A 17,513-nucleotide genomic window follows, 5' to 3' on the forward strand; every position below is an offset into this window, starting at 1 on the left:
AAACTATCAGCCATAAAGTGCTTGGGAAACAGCACCCCAAGTCAGTAACAATAACAAGCTAATTATGAAAGGCATTTGAAAGGGATTGTATGAGATCTTGATACTTGTTCAAAGACTGACTTGGATTTTAAGTGTTTAAGACTTTAGAACTGGTATTTTGAAAGGGAGACTATGTCTGGATTTCAAGTACTAAAATTTGATTGAATGAATTGGCGTTTTGATTTTGAGTAAAATCTACTTTTGCTGCTGTTGGTGTTCATGCCACCCTGTGACAGCTTTAAATCTCCTGTTCAATTTCTAATCACATGGAACTGAATTTTGATTTGCCTCCAAATTTTTGCATATTCTTCACTCATTTTTGTCATTTAGCCCAAACATGTTATTTTAATATTTGAAGAATACTACTAGAAGGACCACTTTTGTGGGTGGAGGCACATTTCCTCTTTTGTCCTTGGAGTATATTTTTGCACAGCTGTACATGGTTGCAGGTCAGCAGATGATCCATTTTTTTCTCCCTCCACTTTGATCATGTTCCTAGGAGAATGGCATTGTCTTTCTACATGACATTGCCATGTCTTATACACCTTCTTAACATGGTTCTGTCCCTTCACAACAGACAGGTGAAGGGGTGTTTGGGCTACTTTGTAGACCTATGGAGGTAATCCCAATTAGTGAAGAGAGGCAAGGGGAGCAATTTCTTGGAGCAAAGATCATTTTTTGTTTTATAGGAATGAGGGTGGACTCAGGCTGTGGTAACCACAGAGAATGAGAAGCAAAAAGCATTTGGTATCCATATTTTGGTGGGGGAGGAGACTATATGGTATAAAGCTATGCTTTGAGACTGTTGAAGCAACTGGTTATCTTCTAGAAGCACATGATATAAAGGAGGTGGAGATTAGCAAATAGCATTTATTGAGGATCTATTCTGGGCCTTGAACTCCTATTTGGTGTTAAACTTCTGTATCTTCTTTGATCTTCATGGCAACCTGCATGAGGTGATTATTTATCCTCACTTAATAGCTTAAATTGTATAAAGTTATGCAATTATTAAATTGAGTTGGGATTTGGAACCCAGGTTTATCACAGTACAATAAAACATTTGTATTTAAAAAAAATTTTTTTTTTCAATGTTTATTTATTTTTGGGACAGAGAGAGACAGAGCATGAATGGGGGAGGGGCAGAGGGAGAGGGAGACACAGAATCGGAAACAGGCTCCAGGCTCTGAGCCATCAGCCCAGAGCCCGACGCGGGGCTCGAACTCACGGACCGCGAGATCGTGACCTGGCTGAAGTCAGACGCTTAACTGACTGCGCCACCCAGGCGCCCCTAAAACATTTGTATTTTAAAATAGCTGTAACTTTAGACACCCAGCACCACAGTAGAATTTTTCATTTTCTATTTGCTGTGTGTTTTACCTTCCATATTACTACACTGATTTTTAACTAATGTTAAGATTACAAAATAATACTTTATTTGAAATTAAAAACACATAACACAAAAGCACAAAGAAGAAAATAGGAATCATGTCTTTATCATTTTAGGACAGCCACTGTTAGCATTTTGATGTGTATTTGTCCGTGTGTTTCTTATGTGCACTTCCTCGGACCCCACCCCTGTCCCTTTGCCATCTCTAAAGTGCCCCTGTGGATCTCACCTTTCTTCCAGACTGGGGAATCTGGTGGCTTCTTTGAATCACAGCCTGTAGTGGAGTGTTGCTGTTCTGTAGTCCTTGACTCATGCACAGATCCCTGCTCCCATCAGTACGGACAGGTTTGCAGGATTAGTGATTTATGAAACCCTTGGCTGCTTTTTTTTAAAAGGGCAGTGGACAGCGATGAGACTGGTGGACGCTTTTGAGACTTCCTAGACTATTTAGTACAAACATTTAAGTTGTTGTTATGTTTTCATGTTTAAATAATGCTGCCATGAAAGATAATATCGTAGATCAATTTTTGTTCACGTTTTGGGTTTTCTTTAGGCTATTTGAAGAGGGATTGCTAGGACAAAGGATATGTACCTTTCTAAAGGTATCTGATACATATCGCCAAATTGCTGTACTCCTTGGTTATGAGTTTTTTTACTAAACCAAACCTGAGTTGTCTAATCGATATTTTTATTAGATTTTAATTGACAGTTACTTTATTAATTGAACATACAGATAACTAGATCAGATGGGGAATAAGGTGTGCCTTTAGCTTTGAACACAAAATTATTGAGCTGAAATAACCAAAACAGGATATAGGGATTCGTAAAGAACCTTGAAAAGTGCTGTCATTCTAGACTGAAAAAAATAATTCCTCACTTGAATTTAGGTACAGGTCAAAGTTATGGACTTTGAAACTATTATTTTCTCACCTAAGATTAGGGAAACCCCAATTTTCATCTCCAGTTTAATGGGGCCCTTAGGCCTAACCTTGTGCCATAACAAGACAACAGGAGTTCAGGTTGAACAGAATGGACGGTGTGGTAAACAGAATAATAGACCCTAAAGGATATGTATGCCTTAATCCTTGGAACCAGTAAATATGACTAGATTATCCACATTGTCCCAGTGAGATCAGATAAGCCCTTGAAAGCAGAGTTTTCTCCCCCCGAGAGTGGAAGAGAAAGTCCAAGATTCCTGAGAGGATTTGACAAACCATTGCTGTCTCTGAGGTACACAGGGCCACATGCAAAGACTGAAAGAGGCCTCTGGAGCTAAGGGTAAATGCCAGCTGACGGCCAACAAGGAAATGGCGAGCTCAGCTTTAAAACTATAACAAACTGAATTATGTCAACAGCCTGGATGAACTTAGAAGTACATTCTTCCCTCAGAGTCTCCAGAGAGGAACACAGACCTGCTGACACCTTGCTTTTGATCTTGAGAATTCAGTTGAGCCAACTTGTGCCTGGACATCTGACCCACAGAAACTATGATATAAGGGTGTTGTTTTAAGCCTCTGAGTTTATAGGAATTGTTTATAGCAGGAATAGGAGACTAATACACCGAGAATGGAAGAGATCGAACCAAACCATTTCTTTATTACTAGAATAAGGGATCCATAGTTCTCTTTATTCATCTATAAGATTTTTAAAGTGCAATCGAATCAGACTGAAAAATTGACAGCTACTGTAAAAAATATTAGTAGCTTGTGGTAAGTTTATAACTGATTTTGTTGTTTGCCTATGCCAATAATCTTATAATTCATTTTTGTCTTAGTGTTTTCTTTAAAAAAATTTTTTTAATGTCTATTTATTTTTGAGAGAGAGAGTACAAGCAGGAGAGGGGCAGAGAGAGAGAGGGAGACACAGAATCCGAAGCAGGCTCCAGGCTCGGAGCTGTCAGCACAGAGCCCCAGGCGGACCTCGAACCCACAAACTGTGAGATCATGATCTGAGCTGAAGTTGGTCGCTTGACCGACTGAGCCCCCCTGGCGCCCCAATGTCTTAAGTGTTTTTCATGCATATTATAATAAATGTAAAATGTGTGAATTCAGTTTTTCCATTAATGTTATGGTAATTTTCAAATGTTACTAGATAATCTTAATATCATTTCTTATACTTCAATAATCTATCATTTGCTTCTGCCATACTTTAGCATTTCCTTGGTAATCTCTGATATTCAGTCTTTTTTCTATGACTACCATATTCCTTGGACTGGACAATTTCAGGAAAGTAAATATCTCAGTCAAACCATAAAGGGATTTTCAGATAGTAACTATGTTACATTTAAATTCACATTGAGTTATGTTTGTTTAAAAGCTGGATCTTGAAGATGGTAATGGCTTTCATCAGCACATTCTGCATGGAGTTATCCATTTAATCTATTCTTGAATTACAAATAAGATTTGACCTACTCTTATTGTGATGGTATAAGTTTTTCTCATAGAAAATGAAATTTGAAATTTTGAGTAGTAGTTAGTAGTGGCAGAGATGTAGTAAGCCTTTGAGTTGTGATAAGTATTTGTAAAATCGGTTTTGAAGAACATAACAAGAGTTTTATGTTGCCTTTATAGTCAGCATTAATAAAAATTATGTATATACTGAAATGTAATGTTTTTATTCACTTATTCATTCATTCAACAAATACTCTTTGAATATCTACTGTTTGCTGAATACTATATTAGAGACATGGGATATAGTACTGAATAGTCAAGTCTCTGCTCTCATAAAGTCTGGGAGGTGGGGATGGAGGAAAAGGGCTACAGGGAGAAAATAAATATAAATATACATTATATCAGGTGGATAAGTGCTTTGAAGAAAGGTATTGCAGGATATGGTGATAGAGTGATGAAAGAGGGTCAATTTGAGATATTTAAAAAATATGAAAATACTGGTTGAAATACACAAAGGAATGTTTAGTTGAAATACACAAAGGAAGGGTCAGAGAGAGAGAGAGAGAGAGAGAGACACAGAATCTGAAGCAGGCTCTAGGCTCCAAGCTGTCAGCACAGAGTCAGATGCGGAGCTCCAACTCATGGACCCTGAGATCATGACCTGAGCCAAAGTCAGACACCCAACTGATGTAGCCACAGACGCCCCTTTGTATCACAATCTTGATTCACTATTAAGATATTTATTACTTGGAATAGTGTAGTTAGCCCATGGGCCTAACAAAAATGCCTAAAATTGATTTTACAAAGGTGAACCGAACATTCTGCATTTAGTTAGTAAAGGTAAATTATTTTAAAAGCATAGAGAGAGAAAAAAATAAACCATTTGCTGGTGTCTGTATTATCAGCATTTATAATTAAGAATATTTTCAAGTGTTGATGATTACAGGTTTGTAATATAACTTGAAGTCTGGGATTGTCATGTCTCCAACTTTGGTTTTCTTTTTTAACATTATTTTGGCTATTTGGGGTCTTTTCTGGTTCCATACAAATTTCAGAATTGTTTGTTCTAGCTCTGTGAAGAATGCTGGTGTTATTTTGATAGGGATTGCATTGAATGTGTAGATTGCTTCAGGTAGTATCAGCATTTTAACAATATTTGTTCTTCCAATCCATGAGCATGGAATGTTTTTCCATGAGCATGGAATGTTTTTTATTTCTTTGTGTCTTCTTCAGTTTCTTTCATAAGCTTTCTATTTTCTTATTATTTTTTTTAACGTTTATTTATTTTTGAGACAGAGAGAGACAGAGCATGAACAGGTGAGGGTCAGAGAGAGAGAGGGAGACACAGAATCTGAAACAGGCTCCAGGCTCTGAGCCGTCAGCACAGAGCCCGACGCAGGGCTTGAACTCACGAACCACGAGATCATGACCTGAGCCGAAGTCGGACGCTTAACTGACTGAGCCACCCAGGCGCCCCAACTTTCTATAGATTTTTTAACCTCTTTGGTTAAGTTTGTTCCTGGGTGCTTTATGGTTTTCGGTGCAATTATAAATGGGACCGAGTCCTTGATTTCTATTTCTGCTGCTTCTTTATTGGTATATAGAAATGCCACAGATTTCTGTATGTTGATTTTCATATCCTGTGACTTTGCTGAATTCACATATCCGTTCTAGCAGTTTTTTGGTGGACTCTTGGGTTTTCCACATAGAGTGTCATGTCATCTGGGAAGATTAAAAGTTTGACCTCTTCCTTGCCGATTTGAATGCATTTTATTTCTTTTAGTTGTCTGATTGCTGAGGCTAGAACTTCCAACATATGTTGAACAATGGGTGAGAGTGGACATCCCTGTTGTGTTCTTGACCTTAGGCAGAAAGCTCTGTTTTTCCCCATTGAGGATGATATTAGCTGTGGGTCTTTCATAGGTGGCCTTTATGATCTTAAGGTATGATCCTTCTATCCCTACTTTCTTGAGAGTTTTTATCAAGAAAGGATATTGTATTTTGTCAAATGCTTTTTCTGCATCTACTGAGAGGATCATGTGGTTCTTATCCTTTCTTTTATTAATGTGATGTATCATGTTGATTGATTTGCCGGTATTGAACCAGCCCTACATCCAGGAATAAATCACACTTAATCATGGTGAATAATTCTTTTAATGTATTGTTGGATTCAGTTTGCTAGTACCTTGTTGATAATTTTTGCATCCATGTCCCATCAGGGAATTTGGTCTGTATTCTCCTTTTTAGTGGGGTCTTTGTCTGGTTTTGGAATCAGGGTGATGCTGGCCTCATAGAATGAGTTTGGAAGTTTTCTTCCCATTTCTATTTTTTTTGGAACAGCTTCAAAAGAATAGGTGTTAACTTTTCTTTAAATGTTTGGTAGAATTCCCCTGGAAAGCCATTTGGCCCTGGACTCTTGAGATTTTTGATTACCGATTCAATTTCTTTACTGGTTATGGGTCTATTCAAATTTCCTATTTCTTCCTGTTTCAGTTTTGGTAGTTTATTTCTGGGAATTTCTTCCAGATTGACCAATATGTTGGCATATAATTGTTCATAATATTCTCATATTATTGTTTGTATTTCTATGGTGTTGGTTGTGATCTCTCCTCTTTCATTTGTGATTTTATCTGGATCCTATCCTTTTTGACCAAACTGGCTAGGAGTGTATCAATTTTGTTAATTCTTTCAAAGAACCAGCTCGCGGTTTCGTTGATCTGTTCTGCTGTGTTTTTTTTCTTTCTTTTTTTTAAATTTTGATATCCTTGGTTTCTGCTCTAATCTTTATTATGTCCCTTCTTCTGCTGGTTTTGGGATAAAGAAGATGTGATACACACACACACACACACACACACACACACACACACACTCTGGAATATTACTTAGCAATCAGAAAGAATGAAATCTTGCCATTTGCAACAATGTGGATAGAACTAAAGTGTATTATGCTAAGTGAAATAAGTGAGTCAGAGAAAGATAAATATACGATTTTTCTCTCATATGTGGAATTTAAGAAACAAAACAGATGAACATAGGGGAAGGGAAGGAAAAAATAAGATAAGAGAGAGAGGTAAACCATAAGACACTTTTAAATACAGAGAACAAACTGAGGGTTGCTGGAGGGGTTTTGGGTGGGGGGATGGGCTAAATGGGTGATAGGCTTTAAAGAGGACACTTGCTGAGATGAACACTGGGTGTTTTGTATAAGCGATGAATCATTAAATTCTACTCCTGAAATCATTATTACACTATATGTTAACTACCTTGGATTTAAATAAAATTTAAAAATTAAAAACCAATTCTCAAGTGTATGATTTTATTCAATAATCATTGGTAAATTTTTCTACATATAAAATAGGTAACTTTCTTTAAAGAAAATAAGATTTATATAGGTAAATGGAAAAGTGGTAAGTATACATTTGCAAGGGTCAGGGGTGCCAAACCCTGTACAGTCGAAAATCTGTGTATAAGTTTTGACTCCCTGGAAACGTAACTGTTTATAGCCTACTGTTGATTAGAAGCCTTACCTGTAATGTAAACAGCCGATTAATAGATATTTTGTGTGTATGTCTGTGTGTGTGTTTTACTGGATGAACTTGACGTTTATTTTATAGTGTGAGTATTTTTTATTGAAGATAATTAGCATACAGCATTATATTAGTTTCAGGTGTATGACATAATGATTCAACATATATTGTATGCATATTATATACTCATAATAAATTAAGCTACAGAAAAGAAAATGTTATTAAGAAAGTCATAAAGAAGAGGGCATATATTTAAAGTACTGTATTTATAAAAAAAAAAATCCATGTGTAAGTGGACCCACACTGCTCAAACCTAAGTTGTTTAAGTATCAAGTACTGTGTTTTGTGAAGCAGTAAATAAGTAAGAATTTCAAGTCATTAAAGTTGTTAAGACAAGATTAGCACACACAAAAAACAAACTATTTCAAACAAAGGAAATGTTTTCAAATGGTCTTTTTCTTGCTGTTTTTCCCTCTTTTGGAACATTTTAAGTAATGGACTGTGGAAAACTTTATTTTACGAAACGTCTGATTACTTAGGATCTAGTCAATTGTGTATTTGTATAAAACTTCTGTTGGGGCTTATAACTGTAAGGAACAAACTCCAGATGATACTTTTGAAACAGTTCATGTTCAGTATTCTTATTTTGCAATATTTTTAGAAGTAGTATAATTTTCATTAAGATAACTTTTTTCCTGAAGATACAATTTATGTCAAGATTTTAAGATCTGTTTTCAAAAATTAGATATGTATTTGAGAGTAGGAATTATCCTTTTCCTTCTATTTCTTTTTTTTTTTTGATGTTTTATTTATTTTTGAGAGAGAGAGAGAGACTGCAAGTGGGGGTGGAGTAGGGGAGGAAAGGCGGTGGTGGGACAGGATCCAAAGCAGGCTCTGTGCTGACAGCAGCGAACCTGATTCCAGGCTTGACCTCACGAACTGTGAGATCATGACCTGAGCCGAAGTGGGACACTCAACCGACTGACACACCCAGGCATACCCTTTTTCCTTCTATTTGTAGTTCAATGTAAAGCCTGACAATTTTCCAAAGAATTTATTAACACGTCAATAAACAAATATTTAGGAAATTTCCAAGTGGTTGTTTATGTTAATGCTACTTTTTTTTTCTTTTCCACTTTACAGATATGATCCAGACCTGCTCATGAATGACTTTTGGTTAGTCAGAGTCAACATTCAATAATGAGTGGTGCAGCTTTGGGACTCGAGATTGTTTTTGTCTTTTTTCTGGCATTATTCCTACTTCATCGATATGGAGACTTTAAGAAACAGCATAGACTTGTAATTATTGGAACACTGCTAGCTTGGTATCTCTGCTTTCTTATCGTCTTCATACTGCCTCTGGATGTTAGTACGGTAAGAGGTGAAACTGAGTTTTGCAATTTGAAAGGCAGTTGTAATCATACAGCATGTTTGAGATATGTTAGTTCTTAAAACAGCTAAATTATATAAGGTCATGCTTAACTTTTTGTATTTAAATCTTTGTGAATTTGAGCATTAAAAAACATAACCAGGAAGGTCACCGGTGGATAGGTTGATACCCCCCAGTATCCCGTAACTCTGTAACCTTCTGATTTTCATTTTTAAACCATGTGTTCATTGATTTAGACAATATACAACCGGTGTAAGCATGCAGCCGCAAACTCAAGCCCTACCGAGAACAGCAACATTACAGGATTCCACGCAACTGCTACCCCAGTTCCAAGGTATTTTCTTCCTTTTGTTTTTTTTTTTCTTTTTTTAAATAGTGTAGAGGAAAAATTACTTTAAAATTGTCTGTTCTTACCATTCGGGATTTAAATTTATAAAGTTGATCTTCTTTTTCTACTCATCCCCCACGCCTCTCCCATCCTTTGCTAGTAGACTTTTAATTACATTGTATTCTATTTAAATGTAAAGCTTAAATAAATTTTACGTATTTATTGGTGCACGAGGCCTTTCAGTAGATGCTAAGCAGAAACTTGGAGAAGACCTGATTTTTTTAGCCCTGGTTCTACCTCTTACTAAGAATGTGACTTCCAATGGCTTTTTTTTTCTTCTCAGCCTCTCTCTAATCTAAAAAAAACCTTCATTTTTCTCTTTTGCCTGATTTACAAGGTTGTATAAGGGGATTATTCTGTATGTAGGCTGTTCTTTTCATATTGTGCATCCTTTGAAACCATTATAGTTTTAGACCAAGAATGAATAAAGTTCAAATTATCGAAAGGTTCCGTTAAATCCATATCAAACTTCCAAGTAAATAGGTTTAATAAATGTTGAGTATAGCTTCTACCAATGCTCTAAGTAGTGTTTGCATGCTTCTTTATGCAGCTTTTATTATTTTTTTAATCTAACCTGAATAAGGGTAAATTTAAAATGTAACTGTTACTCCCTTTAAAGCACATTAAAAATTGAATATGGATCAGCAGCAGTTGTGAATCGTTGGAAGCTCCTAGACTAAACAGTATCCTTATAGTCAGGGAAGACTATTAATGGAAGATACACATATGTTCAGAAAATTCAAACAGAATTATATACAGATACTGGCATCTCTGTCCATGGGATCTGTGCCACAGTGACTAATCAGTTAGGGCTCCAGTTACCAGGAGTTAATCACCTAATTTCTTTCACCTCCCTGTTCCCTCTCCCCAGAAAATAACCAATCCCACAAAATGGAGTGTGTATTTTAAAGACAGTTACCAGTTTTAAAGGCAGTCAAATCAGAGATTTAGTTTCATCACATATTCATTCACTTTTAAAGACTCACATTATCAGTCTATTAAGTGAACATTATGCCCTCTTTTACTCAAGGACTGAAAATACACTGAAAGTTGAAAATTTAAGTGGCATTCCTCTCTAGAACAAACTGTTTTGTTCCCTTTGTTTCTTTTTTTTTTTAGTTTGACGGTCTGCTTTGAATTTTAAGTTTTCTGTGAAGTTTTGGAAGCTAGAGTCGGTAATTTAATATCTGAATGTAAATGAACTTTGCCATGCACAAGTTAATTATATAACTTATTTAGTCATCATTTATTAATTGGCTATAAATTATTGTTAAACAGCCAACATCCATGTTTCAAGCCATGGAGTTACATTCCTGATGGAATCATGCCAATTTTCTGGAGGGTAGTATATTGGACATCACAATTTTTAACATGGTAAGTGATAGTGAAGGATAAAAAGTTTTTAAATTTTGGCTGAAGTAAAAAGAAAAAGATTATACTTTCTCTGTGAACCTTCATTTTTAGGGTTTATTCAAGTGTTAATTTTTTTTTTCTTAAATCTGTATATTCTCCTTTCCTGCTCATTCACTTCTCTCCCATCTTAGAAGAAATGAAACGAAAAACCCCCAACAAACAAGAAATAGAATACAGAAACCAAAAATTTTCCTTGTCACCATTCCCTTCTAGTTACTGCCTTCTCTCTTGACCTTCTTCCATTTAGTCTTCCTCCAGTCCCAGTTTTAAATGAAACTGCTCTTGCTAAGGTCATCATTGTCTCCTGGTTTTCTTTCTATCTGCTTAGCCCAACCTGCTGAATTTCCTTCATGAGTTCTATTTCTGTGGCCCATTTCCTGAATGTTGGCATTCCCTAGGGTCCCATCTTTGGTCATCTTGTTACTTGAGCCTCTCTGTATAGCTTTAATTGTAACCATAATCGGATGCATTCCAAATGTTTCTTTCTACCCACGGTAGCTTTGTCTTTCTGCTGGGTTCCAGATTCACATTATTCACTGCCTACTGAGCATTTTAGATATTCTGCAGGCAACTAAGCTCTAAAACTGAAGCTAGTGAATATTGCAAGAGAGAAATCACATGGCACAGTCAGGTAGTGCACCTGTAAATTTGTGTTCATCCGACTCACCCAGGCTCCCAGCATTGACAGACTTCTGTGTTTCTAGTCTGCTCGCTCTTTGTTCTCCACAGTGAATCCTTCTAATCACTACAGACCTCAAACCTCTACTATTCCCTTTGTGGCTCTTTCTCTCTCTTTTACATCCTAGAATCAGTCACCTTTTCTCCTTTCAGAGTACTTTACTTTCTACTTCACAGTGAAAATAGAAGTCCTCCCATGGTACTCTTTCAGCTTCCCACCAGCACACCTCCCTACCCGTCCTTTTCCCTTCCACTCAAAGAATGGAAGAGTCACTCTCAAAGTGATTACAAAGTGAAATCCCTCTTCCTGAAGTATGGACCCATCTCCTTCAGCTCTTGCTACCTATACTTTCAGCTTCCGGTTTCAACAAAGCATATACAATTCTCTCATCCTTTTAAAAAAAAGAAAAGAAAAAAAAGCCAGATCTCTCAAATGCAATCCTTTCCAACTTCCTAGCTTCTAACCTCATTGATCTATTCATCACGGCTTAATTTTGAGAGGGAGACTTTTTTTTTTTTTTTTGAGAGAGAGAGAGAGAGAGAGAGAGCGCGAGCAAGTGGGGGAGAGACCGAGAGAGAGACAGAGGATCCAAAGCAGGCTATGCCTTGACAGCAGAAAGCCTGACTTGAGGCTTGAACTCACGAACTGAGACATCATGACCTGAGCTGAAGTTGGGATGCTTAACTGACTGAGCCACCCAGGTGCCCCTCGGGGTAGGGGAGACTTTTTTATTGAAGTATAAATTAGTACAGAAAAGTGCACAAATTGTGTTCAGTTTGACTTTTTTCAAAGTGAGTACACCCATATAACCAGCACTCAGATGATATTATAGAATGTTAACAATGTTCATGCTAAGTCTAGAAGCTTCCCTCATGTCCCTCTCCCAGTCCTACCCTCCCCAAAGGTAGCCATGATTCTGACTTCCATCACTATAGATTAATTTTACCTGTTTTTGAACTTTATAAACATGGAATTAATATGGTATGTATTTTTCTGCACCTCTTTTTTTGCTCACATATTTGGAAAATTCATCTGCGTCTTATTGTACGTGTCAGTATTCTCTGCTTTGTCATTTATGTAAAATCTTCCATTATATGAATATACTGCAATTTATCCTACCCAGCCAAATTTCTTAAATGAATTGTCTACATTTACTTTTACTGTCTTCATTTCCTCATTGCTTACTCTTTCCTCACCCCATTGAACTCTATTTTCTAGCTCCACTTCTCCACTCACACAGACAGGTTCCTAATTTACTAGACTTCTTGGCAGCATTTGATTACTGTTTTCTCTCTCCACTTTGAAACGCTTTCTTCTGTTTTTTCCTCCGCGTGCTCCTTGGTTTTCTTCATATCTACTGATCTGTCTCAGTCTCCTTTACTGGCTCCTCCTGTTAGTTCTCTGCCTCTCCTTTAAAAGATGATCTTTCCCAGGGTCAGCCTTAGTTCTTTCCTTCTCATTCTACGTATTCACCCTTCCAAATCTCATCTACTGGTGTTATTTCAGAACCACTGATATGGTGATGACTCCTCGATCTGTATTTCTAATCCTCTCTCCCGAATTCTGAAGCTGGATAGCCAACTACTTCCAGTGCAGCTTCTCTGGGATGTGTCCTAAGTACCTCCGATCAGTGTATTCACAACCAGACTTCTCCCTTCCTGCTTCTCACCATATCACCACCCCTTACCCTCTCCCACATAGTCCCAGTTTTGTTTCCTTTCAGTCCATTCTTCCTGCTGAAGACTTACCAGTCTTTAGAAAACTTAAATTTGATCACATCTCCTTTCTGTTAAAGAAAAAGATTCCTCGTTGTCTGAATGCAGTCCAAAGTCTTCATAAAGGCGTTAAAGTCACTCGTGACACCGTTGTACTCGCTGTTGGTCATTGTGGCCTCTTTTGCTCCCAGAAATGTGCTTTGGTCTCCCCAAAATCTGATATTACAAAAATATTCAGTTATCTGTTATAGTTTGTTCAGTATTAATACTCAAAATCATATTTATGAAAAGAACTACACATTAAAATTGAGATTCACATCATTCTGGTATTTCGAGAATAAATAGGCATGTCAATTGTTTCTGTAATCATGTTTTTCCAACCGTCTAGGATTCTGTTACCTTTTATGCAGTCCTATGCAAGATCAGGAGGGTTTTCCATCACTGGGAAGATCAAAACTGCACTGATTGAGAATGCAATCTATTATGGCACCTATTTGCTGATTTTTGGAGCATTTTTAATATATGTAGCTGTAAACCCACATTTGCACTTAGAATGGTAAGAAAAGTTGTTTTCTTAATATTATTTTAATGTATGTTTGCATTTTTAAAAATTTACTTTTCTCTCATATGGACAGGTAAACAGACATTTCACTGAGAAACATACCAAGTTATGTGTCTAATAGATTCCCCAAAAAGAAATCTGAATAACGCATATTTCTAAGAAGAAAAAAATGGAACAACTATTAAATGTAGCTATTAGATGAAGGACTAATGATTTGTCTAATAGCTGTGTGTTAGAAGTATTAACGCTTATGATTTTTTTGCAGTTTTTATTTTAATTCCAGTTAACATACAGTGTAATACTAGTTTCAGGTGTACAGTTTTGTACATGACAAAATAACTAGTTGTTTGTTTTTTTTTTAATGTTTATTTTTGAGAGAGAGCAAGAGTGCATGTGCAGGGGAAGGGGAGAGGGAGAGGGAGACAGGATCCTAAGTGGGCTCTGTGCTAACAGCAGACAGCCTGATGTGGGGCTCCAACTCATGAACCATGAGATCATGACCGGGCCGAAATCAGATGCTTAACTGATTGAGCCACCCAGGTGCCCCTTAGGTTTCTTTTTCTTTGGAGCTTGTTGAATATTTTTTCTTTTGTTCTGACTATACCTTGAGAGCATATTTCTCTTTGATGTTAGATTCAGACATTATAATAAAATTGAAATCTGTATTATACTTGTGATGTATATAATGTTATGTGAAGACATCTCAAAAATTTAGGAATAGAGTAGTAATGATAATTCTCACTGTTGCATTCCTGAGATTTGTGTAGGTGTGGCTCAACATAAAATTTTTTAGACTTTAAAATTTTTTTCAGGCTTCTCTTGGTTAATACTGAGTAAGAAAGCACCTAATGAAAAATATCTTTTTTGGGGGAAAAAATATATATAGTTTTCACCATGAACTATCCTCTATTCTAATTTTAACTATGATAGAAGCAGTGTTTCCTGTGTTAAAGTCTATTTCTGCAGTTAAGCTCTAACTTCCTTTTAAAACGCACAGATTATCTGCTGTTGCTAAAAAAGTAGCTGAGGATTGGAAGGTATACTTTTTTTCATGTAAAATCCTAGCCATCTTGTAGGGCTGTTTCCTGAAGAACCATTTAACACTAGTTAGTTTTATTTTATATTTTTGGAAAAAATATATATATAAAATTGTTGGAAAAATTTCTTTCTCACAGCTCTGCTTCTGTTTTCTCTTTCTCAGGAACCAGCTTCAGACAATTGGAATAGCTGCAGCAAATACATGGGGCCTGTTTCTCCTCGTGTTGTTATTGGGATATGGTTTGGTAGAAATTCCTCGGTCGTACTGGAATGGAGCAAAAAGAGGTTATCTACTTATGAAGACATATTTTAAGGCAGCCAAACTGATGACAGAAAAAGCAGATGCAGAAGAGACTTTAGAAGATGTCATGGAGGTAATAAGCAAGTTTAAACTAACAGCCAGTCACTATTGGTTTGTTGCTGTTGTTGTTTGCACGTTAATGGGTTTCACACGGAAAATTTGGTGATGTGCGATCCTTCAGTATGTCCCATCCGGTAGGATGGCTTCCTGTTGGCCGTTCCAGCTTCATGAGGTGTCATCTCCACCTTCTAACCCACAGATTCAGCAACAATTATTCAACAGTGCAGGGTATGCTTGTCATCTTGGGGTAACCTTACAGAGCCCTTCTTTTACTCTTAAAAGTGTTGTGATTGAAAAATCTAATACTGGCTTTTTGGCATGTATTCCCTACAAAAAGTAAGAACTGCAGTAGAATATATTGATTGAAAATGTAGGAGTAAATTCACAGATAGTATTCTGTTACATTTCCTCAGGCATCTGCTGGCTATTATTACATGTTTCAAAAGAAGATAATGTATGTTTGATAATTTTTGTATTTATTTATGATATATTTGGAAGTTTATATTTGAAAATTCAGATTTTTGGAAAAAAACTTGAAAATTTGTATTTAGTAAGAAAATAATTTTTAAAAGATAATTTAAATTTGATACTGTTACCCTTTAAAGTTGGTACTAATTCAGTTGTTTCAGATTTGAGGAATATGGATTTTACCAGTTATTCAATATTCCTTCAAGAAATATAAATCCAGTTAATTATGCCAGATCTGGATTTTGCTAGGAGGAATTGTCAATGACTGAAGAAAGATAGATTTTGTTGTTGTTGTTGTTTGTTAAGTAGGAACTCTCTACTGAGGAATAGGATGTGGAAAACTAGGACTGGCATTGGTGCCGTCTTTGTTATGTTATTTTTATTTTATTTTATTTTATTTTATTTTATTTTATTTTATTTTATTTTTTTGAGAGAGAGCACACACGTGCAAGCAAGGGAGGGGCAGAGGGAGAGGGAGAGAAAGAATCTCACACAGGGCTTGATCTCAAAACCGTGAGATCATGACCTAAGCCAAAGTCAAGAGTTGGATGCTTAACTGAGCCACCCTGGTGCCCCAAAAGTTACAAACTTTTGAAGGAGCCTTAGATTTATAACAGATATAGCAAATATCAGTAGTTAACTTGTTTCAGTACATATTTTTGTGTCACATGGCTGAAGAATTTAAAGGAAGAATACAATATTTTACATATAACATATAATCAGTATGGTTCATATTCAAAGTTGTGCTAACAAGTCAACAAATCTTTAAGGCAGTTTAGGAATAGAAAATTGTAATGTAATGATGATTCAAGCATCTTTTAAAAACCCAAGTCTTCTCTTGTCCCTGCTATATTTAGGTCACTTGCTGACCTCAAACAAACCGTTATAAAGGCCTTCTGGAGTGCTTTGCTTTTCTTTAGCCTGATCAAGTGCTGCTCAGGCAGCCGCTGACTGTCCTTTTCCCTGCGATCACATGTACTACTTTCAGTTCCTTGAAACTCCTTACGCACTTCTGCGTGGAGGCCTTTATAGTGGCTGTTCCGCTGTTTGGAGTATTCTCGCCCCTTCCTTTGGTTTGCTGACCTTACTCCTACTCAGGCTTTTATCTCAGCTTGAACAATCAGTTTATCAGAAAGCCTCTCACACTAGATTACACAGCAGTTTCCATACCATTTCTATTTGAATAATACCTGTTTTCCTCAGTAAGCTGAGCTGCTGACAAGAGCAATGTCTATTGGTACAGGTTATTCCTAAAGTCTGCATATTGTAAGTTTTGATGGTTATTGCTAAATTACTTTCCAAAAACTGTTCTCATTTTTAAAATTTGTAATTGTTTTTAGTGAGCTTGACTATTTCCAGACGTATATTGGCCAATTGTATTGCTTTTGTGTCTTCCCAATTTTCTCTTGATTTGTGAGAGCACATATATATTAGGGAAAATGATTTTTTTTGTCATATAAGATATAAATATATTTTCATAACTTTGTATGCCAGGTGGTTTCCTTACCTCTAGTTTTGTATTCCTTGGGGCGATTCTCTACTCTCCAATCAGAATATTCTTTTTATTGTCCTGGTCAGTTCTCTTGCCTCCCAGCCTTTGAACGTGCCATTTCTTCTGCCTAGAGCAGTGGTTCCAACTTTTTAAAAGTTTCATTAGTATAGAAATTATTGTTCTTCTTTGGGATCTGCTGGTTGTAAAGATTACCCTTCCTAACTAACCCCTTTATACTTTTCATATTCACTAAATGGGTTATTAAATTAGCTCATCACCAGCCTGTCATCTTTAAAGACCTGTAAAATCATGTCTCCCTACCACACCCTTCAGCATGGATCGTGGTGACCTTATGCTTAACACGGTGCTGGCATCGAGTGTGCTCTTTATAACGAATGTGGAATGAGTCAGTAGTTGTGACTGCTGTAGGGAACTCTCTCATTGGAAAGGAGCCGGTGCTTTGTGACGCTTGTTGCCTGTTGCTTCTTCCTCTGGTTTCTTCACTGTACTTTAGATAATGAGATAACTGAGCTTGCTGAGCAAGGTGGAAGAACACAGCATTGCAAAGTTTGTCTGATCTTTCATGACCTTTTTATAATGCTCATTCACCTTTGTGTACCAAGAGGCAAGTGATAAGAGAGTAAATCTTAAAAAATAGTAAAAA

The 17,513-nt window shown here is 36.6% G+C and overlaps 1 protein-coding gene across 6 annotated transcripts in view; it reads left to right on the forward strand.

Moving 5' to 3' along the window:
- Positions 1–17,513, forward strand: part of LMBRD2 (LMBR1 domain containing 2) — a 48,575-nt gene that overhangs the window by 4,515 nt on the left and 26,547 nt on the right. For all 6 annotated transcript variants that reach the window (XR_006300216.1, XM_043599875.1, XM_043599866.1 and 3 more), the window contains exons 2-6: positions 8,487–8,717; positions 8,970–9,067; positions 10,400–10,495; positions 13,317–13,484; positions 14,692–14,902. Coding sequence is in view for 5 of the 6 variants with exons in the window: in XM_043599875.1 (XP_043455810.1) it covers positions 8,544–8,717; positions 8,970–9,067; positions 10,400–10,495; positions 13,317–13,484; positions 14,692–14,902 (747 nt within the window). In the remaining variant the exon portion in view is untranslated. The remainder of the gene's footprint in view (positions 1–8,486; positions 8,718–8,969; positions 9,068–10,399; positions 10,496–13,316; positions 13,485–14,691; positions 14,903–17,513) is intronic.

This window comes from Prionailurus bengalensis, chromosome A1 (genome assembly GCF_016509475.1).
Source record: "Prionailurus bengalensis isolate Pbe53 chromosome A1, Fcat_Pben_1.1_paternal_pri, whole genome shotgun sequence".
NCBI classification, from domain to species: domain Eukaryota; kingdom Metazoa; phylum Chordata; class Mammalia; order Carnivora; family Felidae; genus Prionailurus; species Prionailurus bengalensis.